Source organism: Sceloporus undulatus, chromosome 10 (assembly GCF_019175285.1).
Source record: "Sceloporus undulatus isolate JIND9_A2432 ecotype Alabama chromosome 10, SceUnd_v1.1, whole genome shotgun sequence".
NCBI classification, from domain to species: Eukaryota; Metazoa; Chordata; class Lepidosauria; order Squamata; family Phrynosomatidae; genus Sceloporus; species Sceloporus undulatus.
Genome location: NC_056531.1, coordinates 7,841,063 through 7,865,783, shown reverse-complemented (window position 1 = coordinate 7,865,783; position 24,721 = coordinate 7,841,063). Strand labels below are relative to the sequence as shown.

General features: G+C 42.3%; 1 protein-coding gene across 18 annotated transcripts in view; it reads right to left on the bottom strand.

Moving 5' to 3' along the window:
* The window catches only part of EP400 (E1A binding protein p400), a 390,490-nt gene that overhangs the window by 46,936 nt on the left and 318,833 nt on the right, over positions 1 to 24,721 (bottom strand). For 15 of the 18 annotated variants that reach the window (XM_042441525.1, XM_042441527.1, XM_042441539.1 and 12 more), the window contains 10 exons: positions 23,566 to 23,823; positions 22,068 to 22,232; positions 18,925 to 19,089; positions 16,904 to 16,998; positions 15,952 to 16,250; positions 14,767 to 14,969; positions 14,477 to 14,646; positions 4,772 to 4,968; positions 3,810 to 3,921; positions 3,388 to 3,531 (listed from right to left, as the gene is read on the bottom strand). In XM_042441525.1, coding sequence (XP_042297459.1) covers positions 3,388 to 3,531; positions 3,810 to 3,921; positions 4,772 to 4,968; positions 14,477 to 14,646; positions 14,767 to 14,969; positions 15,952 to 16,250; positions 16,904 to 16,998; positions 18,925 to 19,089; positions 22,068 to 22,232; positions 23,566 to 23,823 — 1,808 coding nt within the window. The remainder of the gene's footprint in view (positions 1 to 3,387; positions 3,532 to 3,809; positions 3,922 to 4,771; positions 4,969 to 14,476; positions 14,647 to 14,766; positions 14,970 to 15,951; positions 16,251 to 16,903; positions 16,999 to 18,924; positions 19,090 to 22,067; positions 22,233 to 23,565; positions 23,824 to 24,721) is intronic. The other 3 variants (XM_042441528.1, XM_042441543.1, XM_042441542.1) reach the window with 2 other exon arrangements.

Genomic DNA, 24,721 nt, shown 5'->3' with positions numbered 1-24,721 from the left:
ATCAGCGTACAGATGATAGGAAAAATCAAAAGAATTGATAAGTTTTCCTAGGGACAATGTATAAAGAGAAAACAGTAGGGGACCCAAAACAGACTCTTATCCAACAGATAAGGGAACAGAGGACGAAGTCTGACCACCTGTGACCACTGCAAAAGATCTATCTGGCAAATAAGATTTAAACCAATCAAGAACAGAGTCCCAGAACCCAAGTCGGAAAGTATATCAACTAGGAGACAGTGATCCACGGTGTCGAAGGCCGCAGACAAATCAAGAAGAATGAAAACAGAGTAAAGGCCATTCGCCTTGGTACGCAAAAGATCGTTCAAGATCTTTGTGAGGGCTGTCTCTGTAGAGTGCCACGAGCAGAAACCGGACTGAAAGGGATCTAGAATGGAGTTGGCTTTGAGAAACTCAAGACAGCGAAAATAAACAACCCATCCCAAAACCTTAGAAAGGAAAGGAAGAAGAGAAATCAGATGATAGCTAGACAAAGAAGAGGGTCAAGTGAAATTTTTTTTCAGAACTGGGGAGATGAGAGCATGTTTAAAGTCCGAAGGGAAGGAGCCCATAGAGAGAGAGAGATTAAAGATATAGAGAAGCGAGGGCAGAAAAGAAGGGGCTATAGAGATTAGAAGGTGAGAGGCTATTGGATCAAGAGAACAGGTTACAGGTTTGGAAGAGTTCAACAGCGTAGAGAGTTCGTCCAAAGAAACAGGAGGAAACACAGAGTTTTTTAGTTGAAGGAGCCAGAAGATTAGTGGTAGAAGACAAATCAGGAAGAACTATCTCAGATCAAATACTAGTGATCTTAGTGATGAAATAGTTGGTGAAATCGGTAGGGGAAAATAATGAAGAGAAAGAGGAAGAGGAAGGTTTTAGCAAAGTGTTGAAGCAGGAGAACAAACACTGCGAGTGCCTGTCGTTGGTGCAGATCAATGATTTATAATAATTCTGTTTTGCCATAGATAGGGTGCCTGAGAAGGATAAAAGGATGAATTTATAATGAATAAAATTGGCCCAGTGGGACAATGGATTCTATGAACATAGAGATGGGGTAGCAATGGGAAGCCCCCTAAACCCTGTGATAGCAAACTTTTACATGGAACACTTTGAAAAGCAAGCCCTGGAAACAGCACCGAAAAAGCCCACAACTTGGTTCCGCTACATGGATGACACTTTCACCATTTGGAGCCATGGAGAAGAAGATCTGGCTGTATTTCTGAACCATCTGAACAACATCCACCCCAATATCCAATTCACTATGGAAAAAGAAAAGGAAGGAACACTGCCATTTTTGGATGTCCTAGTCATCTGCAAACCAAACCAACATTTGTGTCACACAATATACAGAAAACCCACACATACAGACCGATACCTGCACAAGAACTCCAACCATCACCCAGGACAAAAAAGAAGCACAATCAAAACACTCGTAGACCGAGCAAAACGCATCTGCGAACCCCACTTCTTGGAAGATGAACTGAAGCACTTGGACCGGGCTCTACAGGCTAATGGTTATTCCAGCTCAGACATCAGAAGGGCTGCCAGGTCCAGAAAAACCCAGAGGAGTGAAGACAAGCAGCCACCCAAAGGGAAGGTATTTTTACCATACATCAAAGGAGTCACAGACAGAATAGGCAAAGTGGTGAGGAAGCACAACCTGCAAATGGTTTACAAACTGACGAAGAAAATCCAGCAAATGCTTCGCTCAGCCAATGACCAGAGAGACCCTCTCACAGTCGCAGGAGTTTACCGCATACCATGCAGCTTCGGACAAGTCTACATAGGGACCACCAAACGCAATGTGTAAACAAGAATCAAGGAACACGGGAGACACTGCAGACTGGGCTAGCCAGAAAAATCAGTAGTAGCAGAACATGTTACAAACCATCCTGGGCATCAAATACTGTTTGAAAACACTGAAATTCTGGACCATGCCAACCACTACCATGTCAGGATGCACAGGGAAGCCATTGAAATCCACAAACACCTGGACAATTTCAACAGGAAAGAGGAAACCCTTAAAGTAAACAAGGTTTGGCTACCAGTCCTGAAAAATAGGAAGAGGAAGACTCAACAAATGCAAATGAGAAATCTCCCAGGGTCAGGGTTTTCCCAGCAGACAATGAGCACTATCAAGCAGACACTAATCCTCTTTTGCAGACTCTCCCACCCTGAGGCCTGCCATTAGCAACAGAACAAGACACATGCAAATCACTCTTGCCTTTCCAGGTCACACAGTATATATATACCCAACTCCTTTCCAGGCAAGCATTCTCTGAAGATGCCAGCCACAGATGCTGGCGAAGCGTCAGGAAGAAACTCTTCTAGAACATGGCCATATAGCCCGAGAAACTCACAAAAAACTATGGATGCCGGCCATGAAAGCCTTCGACTCCAGTCTGTAGTCTCAGCTAGAATAGATTCATTGAAGTCACTGAACTTGCATAAGTATATTTTGTATTAATTTATTAAGGTTTTTAACAATACAAAGGAAACTTGCCCAAAGTCACCCAATGGGTTTCCATTGCTGAGCAGGGATTCAAACCCTGGTCTCAAGAGTCATTGTCCAATGCTCAAACACTACATTTTCTATTCATTGGCAGTCTACCATCCAAATACTAACCAGCTGCTTGCCCACTGAAGAGCCTTCCACTGCTGAGATTAGAAAAAAACATAAACCCTAATGCAACTAGCTGAACATACTTATTCTACACACAATTCCGATACCCATTTGTCCAGCCCATGACTAAGCTTCCTTAGGGACAGAGAGGCAGGCAGCACCTGCCCCACCAATCCTTAAAGTCTCTTCAAAAACTCTGAAGATCTCCCAGTAAGTCTCTCTTGTGCCTCGTGACACTGTGTTTTAAAACCTCTCATCTTGGAAGCATCTCAAAGCTTCCACAGTTCTCCCCAAACTGGTCATCCTCATTTGACAATTGTCTCTTGTGATCTCTGTTGCTTCTACCAAGAAACCCCCATGATAGGTTTATATTAGGGTCACCATAATTTGGAAATGACTTGAAGGTATACAGCAACGATGTTTTTGAACATGTTGCTTCACCTAAAGATAAAGTGATATGGAGCAAGGAAATTTTGCAGTGAAAATAATGTCTCTCTCTTATGTCCTAAACAATGTTGGAAAAAAGTACTCTGTTTATATTCCGAACATGCTCATCTAAATAGAATCTGTACATTTAAAAAGGTTCAAATGTCTATCAGAGGAGCAGTGTATTACCCACATTAATACTTTACAAAATTTCTATTAAACAATAAAATGGGGGGAAAAACACAGAAAAGTAAAAAGGCAAGACTACTCCAAAACACAAACAGCACTTATACTTTGCCCTTTTATAATTTCTATTCAAAGGATTCATGCTTAATTACCTCTATAAAGGGACGTGCAACTTTGGGAGAAATGGTTTCTGCTGGAGATGGCTCTTGTGAAAGCATCACAAACTCTTCTGCTTTCACTCGGAAGCCAGAATCCTCCATTGGAGAATGGACCTCAAAGAGTTCCTGAATCGTTTGCTAACATGGTGGAGAAGAGGAAAGCATTTTTATTGTTTTTTTCAAGACTAATACATCTCATATACAGTTCTTAGGGCAGTATCTGTATCCTGTCCTGGAAGAAAGCAGCAGGAATAATCCTGTTTAAGATTACCTGCACTTGAAAGCCAATTAGAAATTTTTTAGGTGAATCTAAGGAATACCTAAAAAGGCTCAGCTGTCTGTGCTCTGAAAACAGCCTAACACAAAAAGGTATGAAACATTTTCAAAAAAACAGGATGACAAAACAACAACTATACCTGTGTCAAAAAGGCCAAAGAATAATCATTTCCCTGAGCTGCTACTTCTCGGATCAGATCCTTGGTGCCGTTTTTTAAAAGCTTCTCTTCTACTGAGTTTCCACTGACAAGCCTAAGGAAAGAAACCAGAAAGAGCAGTCAAAATCTTGAAAAAACAGCACAAAACCAGTAAGCTGAATTTTACTAAATGCCCAAGGAGGATGGAGAAATTTCTGCTTAAGATTTTTAACAGCTGAAAGAACATTCTGGCATGTTACAAACAGCCATAAGGGACGTCCTCAGGACGTCCTAGTTTTAAAAAGGAGTGTCACTTCTTGACACCCCCAAGCCTAATACGTCCTGAGGACGTACAAGATGGCGTCACGAACGTGCCGCCTCCAAGTGAGGCGGCGCGAGGGCACTTAGAGCGCCCTTTACGCAGCGCAAGAAGCAGCTCTGTTTCAGAGCTCCTTCTTGGCTTTGTGTCGCTGGACGCAGCCTTCAGACGGCTGCGCCAGCGACGCATTCTCCTCCTCCCCGCTGCTGCGGGGTGTCCTTGGGGCTTGAAGCCCCAAGGACACCCCTTTCCAGGCTGTGAGGAAGGGGCCTTTTGCCGCTTCCCCACGGCCCGGAAAGCGGCGGATCGGGGCCTCAGCGGCTGCCGCTCTGGCTGCTGAGGCCCTGATACACCGGGGAAAGGGGCGGGCACAGGCCGCCGCTTTTCAGCGGTCTGTAACCCGCCATAGATACATAAGTTACTAGTGAGAGAAACTGACTGTTCAAGGACACAATTGTTTTATCATGTGGTAAAGAAAACCTTAAACCTAAAAAGTAGCATACCTATTAGGAGTACTAGCCCAAATAACCCACAAAAAACTAAGGATGCCAGCCGTGAAAACGTTTGATTTCACACAGCACTATCTCTGTCCATACAACTGTGTGTTTGTCTTCTATCTGCAGTCCAGCAATTTAGCAAGCATCACCTGTAGATGTGAATGTCCTTGCACCGGCCAATCCTGTCACACCATTCTTGAGCCTTTGCATCCATCACAGGATTTAAATCATTGTCATAAAACACAACAGTGTCAGCCTCAACAAGGTTGACCCCTGTGGAGCGACTGTGTGAAGAAAGGATTGCACAGAAGATGCGCTTGTCTCTGTTGAAGGTCTTCATCAACTCCTTGATCAGAAGACAGGGTGAGGGAGCAGAGAAGAGAAAGCAAACCATCAAGTGAAACCAGCACAAATTACAAGGTATTAGCAATCATTGATGAGTTGACAAAGTTTACCGGTGTTATTTGTTCTGAAAACCTATGTCCCCTACAGGATTAATGTGTTAAATCAGCTTTGTAAATACCACACAAAGGTTACTAGCCTGTTTTTTTTTTTTTTATGTTCTGCTACTCTGTATTTATACGCTAGCCATGGAAAGAGAGCCACCCCTTTCTATATGGCCAATGGGGAAACCAAGCAGGATCCAAGCCTCCTCTGTCAGCCTGGAATTTATCCACAAATACCTACTGGGGGTGTGGGGAGGATTTTCATTACTTCTGGTTCCCTTGTTTTTTTTAAAGGCCTCTCCTGGGCCTACAATGTCCCAGAAGACCCCAACAATGTGGCAAAATTACCCCCACACCAGCTAGAGGACACTTGGGGGCATTCTGTGCCAAAAAAAGTTGGGGGGGGGGGGAAAGAAAAATGTTTTGAACCTGCAAGGTCACCAAAATAGCCCTAGGGCACCACATGTGATACATTTTGTGCACCCCAGAATCATGGTAATAGGCCAGTTCTGCGCCCCTGAATGGGCTGGGTTGGGGACATGGCAGCCACACGCCATGCCCCCAATCCGGTGCAAATAGGAGCTGTAAAACCCAGCTCCTATTTGCACCCTAGGAGGAGTGCCATAAGGGCCACAGTGCGGGCTTATGACACCTGTTGTACGCAGCGCTGTGTAAGCACTGTGCATAAGTGACATCATTGTGGCCTGGCAATATGGCACCCGGGGTAGGGTTGCTGAGTGTGTAAATGCTCAGCCCTTGCACAACTCTAGTCTGCAATTAGGCCGGCACACAGTGCCGGTCTGTACTGGGCCTGAGTTAATCACATTTAATTATACTTAAATTATTTTCCATGCTACATGCTCACAAACACCACATTCTGACAAAAGATGTACAGTAAGAGTATCAAGAATACTGAAGAATTTGCAAAACTACTTTGAATACTCAAGCCAGTTCTACTGTATCAGTTTTCTGCAGAAAGATCTTTTATACTCACCAAAATACACAGAGGAGGTTAGGTAAAATATCAATATAGAGGGAGTTCTTATAAAAGAAAAATAATAACTTCTGCAGTATTGATGAAACTTCAATTAAACTACATTTCAGTAGAGTTGAGAACTAACTTGCACATTTATAGAATACAGAAAGGAAAGGTGCAGACTAGTGACACTGAAAGCCCAGAAAATGACTGGAAAAATTCTGCAATAAAAGGTCTTCTCCTGTATCCAATCCCCCCCCCATATGAAGGTAAATGCTTATGGAATAATATTTTTTAGAATAAAGAATAAAATATTTAAGATTATGTAAAGTATCTCACATCATTGCAATGGCTGGTTTCCTTTTCTCACTTCTTTCTATGGGAATGAGTGCTTTAAGTTTAATTGGCACTAATACATTTTAATTTTTCATGTGTAATATTTAACTTTTTAGAAATGTTCAACTGTTTTTTTTAACTTGTATCTACATGTTAATGCTTTTGTATTATTTTTAACTTGTACTGTTTTAAATTTGTTAGCCGCCTTGAGTCCCTATATGGGGAGAAAGGAGGGATATAAATAATAATAATAATAATAATAATAATAATAATAATAAGAAGAAGAAGAAGGACTAAAGAAGACAAAATAATTTTCTTTGTTTTACTAATGTTGATGGTTACTTTTGTTCTTACTGGACCTTTTTGCCAGTTCCTCATAAATTGGCAAAAGCAAGGAGATTCCTTTTAGGTTCAGAAATTCCTAAAAGTTGTAGCTTCACTTGGAACACATAAATAAATAAATAAAACTTGAAGATTGACAAGTTGCTTACCTGTAACTGTAGTTCTTCGAGTGATCAACTGCGAATTCATGCAAATGGGTTATTCCGCACCTGCCATACTAAGCTTCAAAATCTTCTGGAATCTCTAGGGAAGACTTTTGGTGGTAGCTCCGGCCACCTTCTATATAAGCTCGGCGTCTTCCCACTCTTTCTAAAAGTCAGCTGCATAGCAGCAGACAAAGGAACATAGAGAGCAGGACACAACTGAGGGGAGAATGGATGAGATTTGTGTGAATTCACAGATGACCACTTGAAGAACCACAGTTACAGGTAAGCAACCTGTCCTTCTTCGTGGTCTCTGCGACGCACACAAATGGGTTAGACTAACAAGCTGGAGGAGGAAGTGTCATGACACCAAATATGTGTTTGCAATAAGCTGTATTTTATTTTGAACAATAAAGAAAGGAGCTTGCAAATATGACTTTGTTATGCCATTTGTTTGTTTGTTAAGAACAGAAGGGCAGAAATAAACCTTAATGCATTCCTCAAAGAAGGACTGCCCTACCAAAGGAAGTCTTCTGTCTGTTTCTAGTGTCCAGCCTGTAGTGTTTGATAAATGTTAGGGGCTGGGACCAGACAGCAGCCCTGCATACTTCTTCCAATGGCATTCCAGACAAGAAGGCGGAGGAAGAGGTTATATGATAGCCTTGTTTAAATATTTTAAGGGATGTCATGTTGAGGAGGGAGCCAACTTGTTTTCTGCTGCTCCAGAGAACAGGACCGGGAACAATGGATGCAAGCTTCAGGAAAAGACATTCCACCTCAACATTAGGAGGAACTTCCTGACGGTAAGGGCTGCTCGACAGTGGAACACACTCCCTCAGAGTGTTGTGGAGTCTCCTTCCTTAGAGGCCTTTAAACAGAGGCTGGATGGCCATCTGTCAGGGATGCTCTGATTTTGAAAACCTGCATGGCAGGAGGTTGGACTGGATGGCCCTTGTCGTCCCATCCAACTCTATGATTCTATGAAATTGCTACCACCCTGGTAGAGTGAGCTCAATCCGAGCTGGGGGAGTCTTCCCACAAAGTTTCGTAGCAAAGCTGAATGGTCGCTGTTACCCATTTTGAAAACTTCTGGGGGGTCCTAACTTCAAATTCGAATAACAGATGAATAGTCTCTCGGATTGCCTCAAAACTGAGGTTCTATTGACACAGAATGCAAGCGCTTACCAGACGTCAAGGGCATGGAGGCATGGAGGTATTGGTAGTTGGATTTGAGGCCAACGTAGGCAATACAATGTCCTGGTTAATATGAAAAGCTGACATGACCTTGGGCAGGAAGGAGATGTTCGGTCTTAAAATTACTTTGTCATTGAAAAATTTAAGGTAAGGCTGCTCCACATGGAGGGCACAGATTTCACTGGCTCAACGCAAAGAAGTAAGGGAATGAGGTTTTCTAGGTAAGTAGTCTTATACTGTATCTGTAGTGGCCATCAGCTCAAAAGCCTTGACAGAGAGACAAGATAATAGCAACTTAAGGTTCCAAGGCAGAGTTGGTATAGAGGTTAGAGGATGAAGATGGTTTAATCCCTTAAGAAACCTTTTAACAAGGGGGTTAGTAAAAAATGAAAGAAGACCCTCAAATTGGTAGTGGGAACAAATAGCTGAAAGATAGCACTTTAGGGAAGAAAGTGACAGCCCCGCTTCAGAAAGGGAATTGAGGAAATCCAACACAATAGGGACATTCATCGGTGAGGGTGGAATCCCATTTTTAGACAAAAAAATAACTAACTTGTTCCACTTTAAAGCATAAGACCTCCATGTGGAAGGCTTGTGGGCAGCCAAGATCATTTCATGAACTGGGATCGAAAAATGATCTAGTGACGAATTCTCCATGTCACTAGTAGAAGCGTGTCGATGTCTGGATGTTGAACCCAACCATTGTGGAGTGTGAGGAGGTCAGGTTGGGATGGAAAGTGAAGGAACTGTCTCTTGGACAGGTGGAGGAGAGGTGCAAACCATGGTTGTCTTGGCCACCAGGGGGTGATGAGGATGGCATTTGTTAGGTCCAACCTCATTTTGGCAACCACTCTGGTGATCAGTGGAAAAGGGTGAAAGGCATAAAACATTTGTCAGACCAGCAGAAGAGGAAGGCATCTCCCCTGTCTGCCAAGTTGTTTTCTTCTCCTGGTAGGTCAATGGCCTGGAGTATAATGTTTCTTTGAATGCAGCAGTCCCAGATCCGAATGGTGGGGTCGAGAAGGGTTTGAGAACTTGTCCCTCCTTGTTTGTTCAGGTAATACATCACAGTGGTGTTGTCTGTGAGAAGGAGGACGACTCGATCGTGAAGAAACCCTTCAAAGGACTTCAAGGCCTTTTCAACTGCCAACATTTCCAGACCAGTGATATGGAACAGTCACTCTTCTGTCGACCACTTGCCCTTTACAGACAGGCCGTCAAAGTGAGCTCCCCAACCCGTCATGGATACATTCGTGGTGAGCATCTTTTGAGGTTGTGTTGGTAAAAAGGGGATCCTGATACAGACATTGTTCGAGTCCAGCCACCAGCGAAGTGATTGGGCAACAGTTCTCAATACCATGAGTCACTTGTATGGGTGGTTGTGAACAGGATCAAAGACCGAAAGAAACCATGAGTGGAAAAGGTTGAAGCCATATGACCAAGAGCAACCTGAGCTGTATGTGCCCTGATGCATCTTGTAAACAAACAGGTGCAGACCACTGTTTTGAGATTTAAGAACCTGTCAGCTGGAAGGTAAGCCTTTGACATTGTTGAATCTAACAAGGCGCCTATGAAGTGAACTCTTCAAGTTGGATGGAAGTTGGATTTTTCTTTGTTGACTATCAGCCCAAGATATTTGAGTAGGGAAAGTGTAAAGTCAATCTGGTTTACCAGGATGTCCTTGGATGGGGCTATGAAGATTCAGGCATCTAGGTATGGGAAGACAGACATTTTATGTTGACACAGATAGGCTGCCACCACCGCCATGCACTTAGTAAAAGACTCTCGGGGCTGTTGAAAGTCTGAAGGGCAAGACACAAATTGAAAGCAGTCTGGGCCGACAGAAAAGGCAAGGAATCTGCAGTGGTCTTCCCATATGTCTATGTGGAAATAGGCATCTTTGAGGTTGAGTGTAGCGAACTAGTCTCATCTGTAACAATGGAAGAGAGTGTTACTGTATGGAAGCACTTGTAAGAGATAAAAGAAATTCAAGCAGCGCAATTCCAAAATAGGACGGAGCCAACATCTCTCTTTGAGACAATGAAATATTTGGAGAAAAAGCATTGTCAAATCCGAGATTGTGGCACGGGTTCAATAGCACCTTTTTCTAATAAGGAGTGCACTTCGTCGAGTAGGGTGTCTGAAGGGGATGTGACATGCTGTGCACCCATTGGGGGAAGGAATAACCCCTCCTGACATTTTTTAGTACCCAAAAGATATTAGGGGAATGAAGTACGCTTCAGAACTTCAGAACCTCCTCTTTCCCAGGTCAGAGTCCTTTCTGTGAAAGGACTGTTTATATTTTGGTTGAGAGGGCTGACACTTGCCAGATGAGAAAGAGGATTGAGATGGGAAGCGCTGCTGTGATTGTTCTGTGGGCTGGAAGTTCTTGTATTGACCCAAAAAGTAGGAAGATCTCTGCCACCCCAAGCACCAGCAGTAAGAGAAGGGGGCACGAGAAGAGCAAGTGAACATAATGTATTTACGGGCAGTATTCCTCATTTTATTTTTAAAATCCAACTTCTCATCCGTGTCCTTATAAAATAGACCTGAGGCATCAAATGGGAGATCTTCGATGGCAAGCTTGGCATGAGCCGTTAAGTTTGAAGACCTCAACCAAGCATGATGTTGGAGGGTGATGGCTCCAGAGAGAACCTTGGCTGCACAATCAATGGAGTGATGTGCTGAGGTAATTTGTTGGGCACCAAGGGAATCAGCATCTGCATGCAATGCCATTGCCAAACGGCACTTCTCTTCTGGGAGGTCCTTGCATAGCGGTAGGGAATGCTCCCACAGTTGTTGTTGGTATGTGCCCATACAAACTGAATAATTAGCAACCTTGAAGTCGAGTATAGCAGCGGCATATAATTTCCGGGCCACAGCATCAAGTTTATGGCCTTCCTTGTCATTTGGAGTGGTCAAGGTCTTGGGTGTAAAGTGAAGCTGTGATGCCTCGATGATAGCATAATTTGGACGTGGATGTTCAAATAGCCAAGCTTCTTCAGATGGAGTAATCCAGTATACACTGTCAATTTTCCTTGATGTCGACTGCATGGATGCTGGGGCAGTCCATGAACGCTTGGTGATTTTGCCATAGATGAAAGAGAAGGAATCAATGCTGGAGTTGGAACTTTGCCATGAACGTACTGGTCTATAGGATTGAACGTTTCAGTCGGTGTGGAGGACTTCAATATTAAGGGCACTCCCCATGAGAATCATCTGTTCTGCAAAGGCCTTTACATCATCTGTTGGTGAAGCTGCATCATGGCTAACTAAAGTACGAGGTGGAGATCGTGGGTGAACTCAATCAGAATCAATGTCCAAGTCTCCAGCTGAGTCCGATGATTGAGATGGTGTCCTCGGTCAAGGTTTTATTTGGGGTGTTTTAGCCTCTGGAGGGAGTTTGGGCAGATTTAATACTTTTGACTTGTTACAAAAGCAGCACAGTCCCAAAGGGTTGGCCCAAGCTGAGAAGTGGCCATGGATGGGCGAGATTGAGGGGTTGTCGCCGAGGTTGAAGCAGCATGCGAAGTGGGAGAGCGAAGTTTGTTAGTATAGAAGTTGTGAAGGAAGCATCTGTCCCAAATCTCAGAAGGGTCCATCAGCAAGTAATAGATGCCCAAATATTCATCGAAGATCAAATCTCGATGAGTAGGATTTGCATATTCATGAGCACCATCATCCTCTAAGCAAAGGACTTCAGAAGTGACTGAGAGACACTCTCGGGACCGACCTAACTGGGTAGGAGTGGAAGGTTTAGGCGTCAGCTCTTGTGGAGGCAAGCCATCGAGCTCCTTGTCCGAGAGATATATAGCCTTGGATTGGAGGGGAACCTTGGTAGAGGATGGAGGATGGAAAGTGATGGTTCTTTTGGGAGTCCACACAGGTTGAGACCAGGCTAGATTTCATATGACTAGCACTAGATACAGGGTGGAGCAAGGTCGATAGGAGCTTGTACAGTACCGACTGCCTTGTTGGTCTTGGGCTGCTGAGTTTTATCGGTGTCGAGGGTTGAACCCGAAAGGGATTTCCTGTCCTTATGGTGGGAAGAGTCTTTGGCCTTGCCAAGTGAGGAAGAAGACTTGTGTTTCTTTCCCTCGCCTTGAGAAGTCTCAGATGACGTCTTATGCTTAGAGGGAGATGATTGATCAGTCTGATCCCCTGGTAGTCGCTTGCACTTGTCCGGGCGCACAGATTTTTCCTTATCCTGAGAGTCCTTGGAGGGGGCTTCTGCAAGGTGGAAGTTGAAGCAGGGCCCAGAACTTGGGAGTACAAAAGAGACGGATCTCTCTGTTTTTTCTGGCCTGGGGCGTGAAGGCCTTGCAATGCGGCAGGTCGAGACATTATGGCCCTTGCCCAAGCAAAGAAGGCACTTGGAATGGCCGTCCTGACTGGGAATTCCCCCCCCCCCACACACACACAGTCCATGCACTTTTTAAAAGAGTGAGAAGCCATGGCAGCTTGTGAATAACAAGGTCGAGTTGTGGGGCAAGCCAAAGAGAAGTCAAACAATCAATACCATAAATCAGAGTCCAACTCACATCCAAATCACAAATCTGAAGGAAATGTCAAACTGAATGAAGGTCAATCCAAAATAGAAACTGAAAATGAGAGGAGTGATTCTGAACAGTTCGTTCAAGCTGCTTGTGCGGCGGACAAAAGGAACTGAGAAAGAGTGGGAAGACTCTGAGCTTATATAGAGGGTGGGTGGAGCTACCATCAAAAAGTCTTCCCTAGTGATTCCAGAAGGTTCTGATGATTACTGCAGAAAAACCGTTTTGTGTGATTCGCAAAGAACACGAAGAACTGTAATTTTCCAGGGGGGAAAACTTACTTTTAACAAGTCAAACATGGTACAGTCACCCCTCCTTTATTGCGGACTTGAGATCTGCATTCTTGTTTATGCACGGAGGGGTGACCTCCGTTAACCCCAACGGGGCAACGCTTATGGGGCTTGAATACATGCAAGTCTCTGTTTTTGCGGTGTGTGTGTGTGGGGGTCCGGAACGGATCCCCCGCAAAAACAAAGAATCGACTGTACTTTTTAAAAAAATACATAATGCATTTTATGTTCCTAAAGTAACAAAATGACATTCAATCTGTAAAGTGTGTTAATATTCCATTTTTTCCATTTTTCCTAAAATATCTATTTTCTTTCTTTTCTTTTCTTTTTAAAAAATAGTTTTCTCCCCATGGCTTCAAAATAAAAATTCTACAACTCTAGGCAGACTGCTAGTCTAGGCAGACAGCTGAAAAATAACCAAATTTCACTGATTCCCTAAAATAATTAGTTTAAAGCATTTACAGTTTTTCAACCAATGCTCCAAAAATGGTATACAAATTAAAACAGATACGAAGGAGTACTTTAAGCATGAACATATGAACATATGAATAAAACTGAAATGCTCCAAACAATTCATAATTAAATTTAGAATTCATTACCATAAGATGATCACCGATTTACATGGCTTTAAAAGTGGACTGGACAAAATACATGGAGCATGAGGCTATTACTGCCAACTGCTTATCCGTTCTAAATCAAAGACACTAGACTCTGTATAGTAGTTGCTGTAGAAAGCAAAAATGAGGGTGTTCCTGAACTCAAGTCTTACAAGCAGGCCCTCCCACTGGCAACTACTCTGTGAACAGAACACTAGACTAGACCTGATCCTTTGTTCTTAACGAAAAATCAACTCCCCAAAGAACTAAGGTGATCATCAATGATGAAACCAAATGAATAATCCAGGAAGGAAATTTCAGAGGTTCAGAGCTACCTCAAGAAGGCTGTCTTCTTATGGGCATCAATTTGACATAGTAACAGAATGAAGGATGACCTCACTAGCCAATCTTGAAATTTCAGTGAAACTAATGCAGGAGGGAGAACCCTCTAAGATGGGAATGAGCATCTGCAACATGTCAAAAGGGCAATTTTCTACCCTAAACAAAAACCAATAGTGGCTAGAAGTGTACTTCCATTTTTGAAAAAATGGCTGTGTTTTATGTTAATTCCTGTAAGGGGTTTCTGCAACCTATTTGAAAGGTAAATGGCCATTCCTGTCGCTTCCAAAAGAGCAACCCACCACCACTTCTTTTTGCCAGAAAAAGGACATATCAGGGAGTCTGGGGAGGTCAGATTATGCTTTATAGGAGAGAAACAAGAAACATTGAGTTTTCAAAAAATGATAATATTTTTTAATGGCTACATCATTCTTACTGGGCTAGATGAACCTATGGTCTCACTAACTATAAATCAGCTTGCTATGTTTCTTATGCACTATATGAACAACAGAACCTTTGTGGGCACACTGGAGACTGAGAGATTAGGAGGGCGCAGTGTAGAAAGAAGAATGCATGCTTTCAAATGCAACCTGCAAATACAATGAGATGCAAGTGACTGGCCCAAGTTACTGAGTTTACCTGGCGCTCTTCCTGATTTGCACACTCGTCAATCCTCACATAGGTGAGGAAATGAAAATTCAAGAAATGCTCCAAGATGTCCAACATGAGAATCATCTGGGACAATATCAGTACCCGGCGTCCTTCCGACTTCAGCTTCTGAAGCAAGACTGCCAGGGCTTCCAACTTTCCTACATTTCAGAAAGAGTAAAGTGTTAAGAACCTTCTGGAGCACATTCATCCAGTTCCTGGTTCTGAGGAATCCAGCCAACTTTTTGTTTGCTTGCTTGTTTTTAAATCTACATCTCTACCTGCATCATACTGCACCAATCGGAGGTCAGGAAACTGAAGCAACTGTGGAGTGGTGAGCTGCTGTAGCTGTCGCAGGAAAGGAGCTGCCTTTTCTCTCAGATGATGCCTAAGTTGTTTCATTTTATGGTTATACAATGGGGGAAGCCTTGCCACATGCAAAGACGGAGGAGCAGCCACGGCAGATGGCAGAATACAGAGCACCCTGAGAAACGAAGCAAGAATGTTGCAGTTATTTGGGATATATTACTTGCTAGATAGTAACATGATTAACCATAGAACCATTAACCCAAAGCTTGGGAATCAAATCCTGTCTCTTGAGGAAACTAGCTGCTTCCAATACCTGACAGCAACTCCTTCTCTCCCTTCATGAATGCTATAGAAGAAGCATGCAAGAGACAGGTGAAAACAGGTGGGGCACAATCTCTTGGATACTGCTGTGGGCTGTGTTGTGTGCTGACACACTCCCAACAGTTCCCATCCACCTCTACCAGTATAACTAAATTAGAGATTGTGGGAGTTGTAATCTCAAGCATCTGGACCAAATATTTTCCATCCCTAATCTAGAAGCATCTGGCTGGAGACAGTAGGAAAGAGAATGATAGACTAGATTGCTTTTTGGCCTCATCTATGAGGGTAAGAGAAGAACATCTCCTTCAGCAAGAGACCCACATTAAATTTCAGAGAGATCCCCAGGCACCACATTCCTCTTGGTGGGTGGGGCAAGAGGGTAAACTCTGAAATGCCAGCATAGTTTTAAATACTTAAAGCTCTTACTGTAACTGAGCCTCCTTAGGGGAGATCTTTCAACATTTCAGAATGGGGAAAAACTACTGGAAATTCACCAAGCCATGTCACAAGTAAGGAGCTATGGCCATTTTAAGAACCCCAGAGATCCTAAGACCTGTGACTTTTCAGTGCTGCAAGAGAACCTTGAGTAAACCAGGGAGCGGGAAGGAAAGAGTCCTAGTAACCCACCTCTAACCAAAACATGGCAAGTGGCATGTAGCTAAAACTGTCACTGTCCATTACCTGGAAAACTCACTCTAAAACTTCTCAGTTCTATTGAAACATATAGAACATCACTATAAACATATGGACCGTCCCTATAGGATCAGGAGGGGGGTTATCTTGAAAGGTGAGTAGTCAAGTTAACTTTCAATGTATGAGTGCAAGTTATAAATCACCTATTAACAATATCTCTCAGAGAGTCCTGCTGCTGCTCCAGCGTCCACTTCAGCCCTTGCAGTGGATCACTATGGTCCCGGGAGGCATTGTATAAGAGGCAACAGTTGGCAAAGCCTGCCCATCTCCATTTGTTGACTGTTGTGGAAAACTGAGGAGGCATCTTTCTGTCACCCACCAGAGAACAAAGTCTAAGGAGATCTGCACCATAAACTGGAGCTCGGGAACAGCGACGCTCATTGCAAAAGAAGATTCTGTCCAGACGCTCCTTTAGAAGTCTGTTTTTTTCTTCATAAGTCTCCTTTGCAAAAGAACAAAAACCAACAACATGCCTTATTACAGCAGTGGAAACAGCCACAGCATTCCACCTAGCTGCAATCCTAAACATATGTACCTGGGAATTAGTTCGATTGAATTCAATTACTTTTAATTCGAAGAAAATGTGTAGGATAGGTATAGATATGCAGTTCTAAAGACCTAATCCAATGGGACTGCTTTTCTTGCATGACACACAATAAAATAGGACTGATTCATGCAGCTATACTGGGGATGGGAACAATGTGGCCCTCTAGATGTTGCTTGACTGCAACTATCACCAGTCCTAAGCAGGGTTACTGTTATTGTTTGGAAGTGAGCTATCATTCTCCCAATCCCCAATGAATAAATATATCCCGTAACTTTCCAAGTCTGCTGTAATGTCCCTTTCACATGTCACTGGTGGAACCTATTTCTTTCACAATCTTATTTACATATAAGATAGCAGTTATTTTTGCAAAATATACATCTAGATAGACTAATAAATTAGAGGTACTGTAACAATGTTATTATTGACAAAATAAAGGAATAAAAAAATAAATGTTATTTTAAGAAAAATATGTGTTTCCATTCCAAGGAGATTGGGAAACCATTTTAATCTGACACCTGAATTCATAAAGCAATCATTAGTAGGAGTACCTGTAAATGTCCTCCATGCATAAGGCCAGGTTTTAAAGATGAAGCTGAGTCTCCCGAAGCTAAATTAGTACCCATTGTTCTACCTGGAACATATGCTTAAAGATAAATCAAGTGTTTATACATTTCGAATACGTTCTTTTGAAGTTACTACACACACCTCTGTCAGCCTCTCCAACACACTAGAATATGTCCAACCCCAAGACAAGGGCAACAGAGAAATTTCCCAGGCCAGCCTTGTGTTTACCCATTTGCCTATTCCCAACAGATGAGAAAGAACTACATTCAGGTGACTGATTAGACTGATGGAAAAGAGATGCAGCATCCTCTGTCAGTCTACATGGTTTCCATGCTAGAGGTGGAAGGAGGGGAGGCCCACCTTCCCACTCAGTCACAACCAAAAACAAACAAGTTGGGAAGGAAAGGGTGCTCCATTCTTCCTCTGCCATTCTACTCAGTTTTTAGCTGGCAGTTTTAATGGCAGCTTGATTTCTGCTAAAAAGAGGGGCTGTCAACATGCCAATCATCGGTTAAGGGCAGCTGGTAACTTTTGCAGGTTTACAGTATAAAGAAGAGTTAGGCCTGTTACAGACTGCCAAAATAAAGCTGCTTCAGGTCTCTTTAGAGATATGCTATTTAAATGATGCATGGGTCATAAGAGTCCGGAGGTTGCGCCAAAGCCACACTCCATTCCTAAGCACTGGAGTGCAGCTTTGGTGCAGCTTCTGGATTCTTAGGATGCATGCATCATTTAAATAGCATACCTCCAAAGAGACCCGAAGCAGCTTTATTTTGGCAGTCTGTAACAGGCCTTAGTTTTTCTGTTAATGTGCTGTATGTGAGAGTATCCTGAAACAAAAAAAAATTCTCAGAAATACCTACTTCCAATTATTATTCAAAATGGTTGCACAAGTGCAAAAATGGCTCTGTGACTCCCAGCACATACATATTCCTGACTTTGAGAATATGGATTTAAGTGCACAGCTTGCACACACAACCCAATACCTTCTAAATAAGATAAGACAATAACAGGGAGGGATAGCTAAGAAGGTAATAGGTCAATATAGGTAGCGAGGAGTACAATGTTAGGGAATGGAAGAACAGAAAGAATATGTGTAGGTGTGATTCTTGAAGGATGGAATTATGCTAGATTTGTGTTGGCTGGTTTGGTTTGTGTCTGTTTTTATTATTAAAAATCAATAAAAAATTAAATTAAAGGTTTTTTGTCGGTTTTTCGGGCTAAGTGGCCATGTTCTAGAAATTTTCCTTCCTGATGTTTCGCCAGCATCTGTGGCTGGCATCTTCAGAGCATTCTGAAGGGGAGGAAGTTTGGCAATAGATACACACTGCAGAAATAATCCAGTTTGAGACCACTTTAACTGATCTGGCTCAGTGCTAAAGAAACCCAGGAATTGTAATTTATTGTGGCACCAGAGTTCTCTGACAGAGAAGGCTAAATCTCTCACCAAACTACAGCTCCCGAAATTCCCTAGCATTGAGCCAGGGCAGTTAAAGTGGTCTCAAACTGGATTATTTCTGCAGTGTGTTTTGGACCATAGAAAATATCCAAAGAGGAGGGAGAGCTCTAGTTCAAGGAGCTGCAGTCTATGCATGCAAAGTAGGGGTCTGGGATGAGTGGAAAGACCTAAAACAAATTTAATGGATTAAAATTGGGAGAGATTCCATCCAAACACTAGGAAAAACATCTTGATGGCAACAGCTGTTCCAACAGTGAAACAGGCTGCCTCAAAGTGTGATGGACTCTTTTTCTTTGGATGTCTTTAAACTGAGGCTGATGGTCATCTCTCGAGAGTGCTTTAGTTTTGAATTCCTGCATGGCCTCTATGGTCCCTTCTAACTCTGATTATATGAAACTGTTACCTTTCCCAGAGAAATAATTTAACCTTATACTGTATAGTTAGACCAGGGAAAAGGGAGAGACCTGGAATAGTAGGAGACAGCATTTGCTCAAATCTGCTCTTTAAAGTGCCCTACAGATTAGACGTATCGGGAAAATCGCTTACCTTGCTGTGTAACTGCTGAAGCTGGCAAACTGGCTGGATGTTGATTTCCTAAAGTGTTCAGAGCATTTTGAACAGTTCCAGCCTGAGACATCGTCTGCATGACCACTGGGCCCTGAGGCCGTAAGTACTGTTGGCCAGGAGCTGAAACAATCTGCAGGACACTGCCTAGTTTGTACAAATATCAGAAGAAAAAGTCACAAACTTGAAGGAAAAACCAGCATATACATACATACACACAAACAAAAAGACTAGCTCCTTCTAGCATTTATAATCATTTATAAACAAATACAGCAATGACAATACTACTTAGCAAAAAAGCCCTCACCTTAACCTAAAGTATTTATTTTCCTTCTTATATACTTTAGAAATAAAAAGGAAGAAACGTATACCAATTATAAAGGGCTGATTTTTGTAACATAGCTTCCAACATAGCATTTTCTTCACTTTTCTGACTTATGGTGACCCTAAGGCAAAGCTATCATGGGGGTTTTCTTGGCAAGACTTGTCCAGAGGAGGCTCACTTTTGCTTTCCTTTGAGACTGAGACAGCATGATTGTCACCCAGTGAGTTTCCATGGCAGAGCAGGGATCTGACCCCTGGTTTTAAGAGTCATAGTCCAATGGTCAAACCACTACACCACATTGGCACTCTCAAAAGTGTCACTACAAGCTTGGAAGGTTTAAGAATCAGTCTTTGATATCTGCATGACCTTCCTGGATCTTTTGTATACATATGAACTTTGAAAGATGTTACAGGCTGTAAGTTTCATGTCTTGTACAGACCTCATTGTATGAGAATGTACATAGACAATTAATTAATCACAATTAATTAAGCACAACCACTAGTAACTTCAACTAGCTCTTATACAGACATACAAGTGAAGCTGTGAACTAAAAATACAACCTCCCATTTCAAAATCTCTCCTGTCACTAACTCACTAGAGAGCTTTAAGAAAGCCAATTTAAGTAAGCTTCAAAACCCCAAGTCTAACCTGACATGTAGAGAAGTGAAAGAAAACTCTGAAACTACACAATGTTTGTAGTAGGAACATAGAATATGAGAAGCATTGAAGTCATAAAACAAGAAATGGAATACAGCGACATAGCCTTACTTGGTAAAATGGAAAGAGATATTTTCAATCAAATAATCAAACAGTGCTTTACTCTGGAAAATCAAAGAAGAAATGAGATGGCATATATAGCGAGGTGTGATGCAGCAAAAGGAGTTAGGGGAAACAATGTGAAGTCTAACCAAATAATACCAATAAGACTCCAGTCAAAACCTATCAATATAACCATGATCCAGGTTTACGATTCCACCTTCGAAGGAGGTGAGGAACAAATTGAAAGATTCTATACATCCAGGTGGAAAGTGATTACAGTGGTGCCTCGGGTTACGAAAGTAATTCGTTCCACGGCCGCTTTCGTAACCCGAAAAGCCTTCGTAAGCCGAATTGCCATAGGCGCTAATGGGGAAAAGCCGCGATTCCGTGTGAAAAAGCCGAAAAAAGCACCAAAAGTTTTTCCGTAACCCGAAAAAACATTCGTAACCCGGAACAATAATTCCCTATGGGATTTTTTCGTATCCCGAAAATTTCGTAACCTGGGTATTTCGTATCCCGAGGTACCACTGTACACACAAAAACAGATCATATTGATTGTCATAGGAGATCAACATGTAAAAGTATAATCAACACTATAGAAGAATTTGGCCTTTTGTAAAGCAAGAATAACAATACAATAACAACAGAAGAAAGAGGAAGTGAGATAGACATCACAGCTCGATATACGAAATAGGTATAGTTAAAAAAAGACAGAGAAGATGTGCTCTGAAAAGAGAATGTAACTGTCATTAGAGGTTTTGTAAGCATAGGAATTAAGAGATAAGATACTGCACATTCTTAGTAATTACTCAAAAGAGGAGCCCTATAGTGAGATAAAGGTATGAATCTTTATATTCTGGGGAATATTTAAGATTGTAGCTGATAAGAATAGTAACGATGTAGAATAGAAATAGAAGGAGGGAGGGGGAGAAGACATTGTGTATTTTTTAATTTGTAAATATATCAATAAAGATTAATAAAAAAGAATTTGGCCTAAGATCATGAAATGAAGGAGGTGAGCACCTTATGAAATTTTCTGAGATCAACAGTTTGTTCATTATAAATATATTCTTCATGTAACCAAAGAGATTATACATGTGAACATCAACAGATGGCCAGTATGGAAATAAAATAGACTATATAATTGGAATTTTAAAGTAGACGATGAAGAGATGGAAACAGTCCAAGATTTTCCATACTTGGGCTTAATTATCAATCAGAGCAGAGACTGTGGCCGAGAAATCAGAAGGAGACTAGGAATTGGAAGGGCAGCAATGAAGGAACTAGACAAGATCCTAAAGTCTAAAGCTATATCATTAAACACCAAAGTTTGGATTGTCCATGCCATCATAATTCCCATTTGTATGTATAGTTGTGAAAGCTGGACAGTGAAGGAAGCTGATAAGAAAAAAAAGTTCATTTGAGATGTGGTGCTGGAGGAGAGTTCTGAAACTACTGTGGACCACTAAAAAAATAGCCCCTCTGATATATATGTAGCTCCTGGACCTATAGAATTTGCCCTTCTCTGGATTAAAGTAATTAAGAAATGCTTTCTGTGAAATCTAAAGCATATATAGGCCGGGTACAGACCGCCCAGAAGAGGCGCTTCCTCGGTGCCTCTCTCTGCTGCACAGCTGCGTCGTAGCATACAAATTGCGCAGAGCAGCTGCACAGCAGAAAAGGAGCTCAGAAAAGTGGCTCCTTTTTGCTGCGCCACAAAGTACCAAAGACAACGCATATACCTCGCAGCTGCGCAGCTCCATATGGAAGCTGTGCAGCTGCGACGGAACAGTTACGCGCCCTGTGTGCAAGGTGCTGCGTAACGGCGGTGCGCACACGACGTGCTAGGGTTGCGGGGCGTGTGCACGTGCCACCCCGAGGCAACCCTAGCACGTAGTGGACGCGCTGCAAAGGGCCCGTCTGGAGAGGGCCATAAAAAGGTATTACTGATCTATCATAAATTTATCAGCACAGATTGGGGAAGGAGGCAAGGCAAAGGTAAACAAGAGATACTTCATTCTCAAATTGGCTTGCACAGTACCTTGCAGCTGCAGGGGCTGTCCTGCAGTGAGCTGGCGAAGTTGACTATGAGACAAAGTAAATTTGTTGCCCTGAAACTGCAGTGTCACAGGAGTCTCTGGCTGAGCAATTCTGCCCTGTGCTCCTGCAATGGAAGCCAGCTGGGCTATTTTGACCACTTCACCACCTGTGGGAGGGGGACAGAAATGGAATTAAAAGGGAGGGGCTACCTTCCAAAGATGTCAAGTTTTCTATTGTTTTGGTTAGTAGAACTGATGCTGAAGCCACCCCCATGCAGAAATATATTTAGTGCAGAAGGGGAAAGTGTCATATAAAAGTTCTACAGGTACTGCTTTGATACAGGTGATGGATGAATGGTTTTTGTTTTGATTCTTTGGAATGTAGAATATATGGTGGAGTGAGGAAAGTGGTGTTACCTTTCCACTTTTACAGGCAACAAGAATAACCTGAAACAACTCATGTGACACTTGAGATAGTAGAGAGTTATCAAAGTCAGACCACCACTGCCTTTTCAAAAGCAAAACCCATGACAATGCCGAGACACCAAAAAGTTTACAAGGACTGCTGGTGAATTTGACAGGTTTCATGAAATACAGCTGGAGCTGTATCCTACATATCCTTACTTTCAAAACCAGTTACATTTAAGATGTGCTTGCTTCTTTAAAGAGAATTTGTACCTCACCCTTCAGGTAGCTCACAAGAAGTTAAAACCAAACTAAAAACTTATCCATAAAATTGTTTTAGATAAAGGAAGGGGATATTAATCAAACTTTTTAATATCTGTAGACACTGATCTTCAGTTCAGCTTCAGTACATCAGAAAAAAGATTCAAAAGAAAAAAAACCCTAAAATTTGGGTATTTGAGCTGTGAAACTTCTAGCTTTTGCAAAGGCAGTTTATTCCCCCAGAGATTAAAACATTAGTACATCAGTGTTCAATATTCTCTAGACATGCTAATAAAGCAGTGCACATACAGTCTGAAGCAAAACCAATTCATTGTACTTCCCATCCCCATCGCCACCCCACCCCCATGCCAATAGTTGCAGCTCGCCTCCAAGGAAGTCGAGAAGCCTTCTTAGCAGAATAAGGTTAGTGTTTTCAAAAAGAAAGAGAACCAGATTAGGAAGAGGAAAGAGTTTTAAAAAAAAGAAGTTTCTGGGTCCGAAGGAAGTCTGGCCAGCGAAGGAAACATGCAAAAATTAGGAGATTAAGTTGACACCACTAATGTATGCCCACAGCAATTTTCAACTGGGTTTTCTTATCCAATTTTTGGACATTTTTCCTTGGTCAAATAAGCAAAGTAAAATAGTGAGCAAAGCTACTTAGAAGAGTGAAGGGGTGGGCGGGATTGGGGGGAAGAGAACCAAACCAAACCACTGCAACAAATCGTTCTGTACACATTTTTAGGGTGCCTATAACTTAACCTCAGGGAAATTTTGAAAAATAAATAAAATATAAAGATGGGAGAAACCTGGAGAGGGGAGGGGATGGGCACTTACTAGGCAACCGTGCCTGAGCCTGAGAGGTTAATACCAGCCTCTGAGGCAGCACATTCTGTTGAATGGTGTGTGGGGGGGCCTGTGGCTGAGCCTGGCCTATCTGTAACGCCTGTGCAGTGGTCTGAGCCCGCTGTTTTGCAGGATTGGCTGGGCTAGTTGCTGTGGTGAAGGTCACTGCTGGATGCTGTCTCGAAGGAACATTGATGGAAGCCTGAGTTGTCTGAAACTGTGATGCTGCGGAGGAGGATACGGCGGCGGCTGCAATCAATAAGGTTGGGTGGTGCAAGCAATTAGAGTCCATCCTGAATTTTAAGGGTTTATAGCATTGGAGATTTATTTTTTTCAAAAAAGTTTCAGCCTAAATAAAGGAAGGAAAATCCCTTGTTTCTCAGGCTGTACATACCAACAGGAGTTTAAATACTGATTGTATTTGTAACTTCATGCTTAATGAATCAGACCTATCTGCTCATTACACTCATACAGACTGCAGTAACACACACATTATACATGAACACTCATATTCACCTTGGAGGTGAGCTGCTGTGTGTGTTTTTATGGAACTTATCTGCAGCAGTGGACAGGAACATACTGAGTGGCTATTAGTTTGTTTGCAAAACCATTTGTATGAACACGGGGTTCTCAAGCTCTGCCCAAAACGAGCCTTCCACAGACAAATCAAATCAAAGACAGATTTAAAACATCAATTCTCACAACCTCATCTCATATTTAAGACAAAACAAATAAAATAAAGATTGTAGCCTTGAGGTGCTCACTTTCAAAGCATACTGGAACATTCAGAAAAAGCATATAGTATAGCCCTCCTGAAACAATTCAGATAAAGAGGCTTGGTGCTTAACTTGACTTAAATGCTCCTTGCCCATTAGAAACCTTCTGAAAAAGGGCATGTGTAGTCCTGCCATCTGACAATGAAGACAGAGTCTGCTCCTACATTAGCTACTCCTTGCCCTGGAAAATTAGTATGTCAGCTAAGAGATCAGACTGGAATCCTGCTTACCAACAGGCCAGCTTTCTTCACAAAGAAAGACTTCACCATGGAAAAGCATTCAAATATGTAATTCACTACCTGTAATGCCAATTGGAATGGTTCCAGAAAAAGAGTTAATCTGTGTTGTTGCTTTTTTTTAAGGCTTAAGTG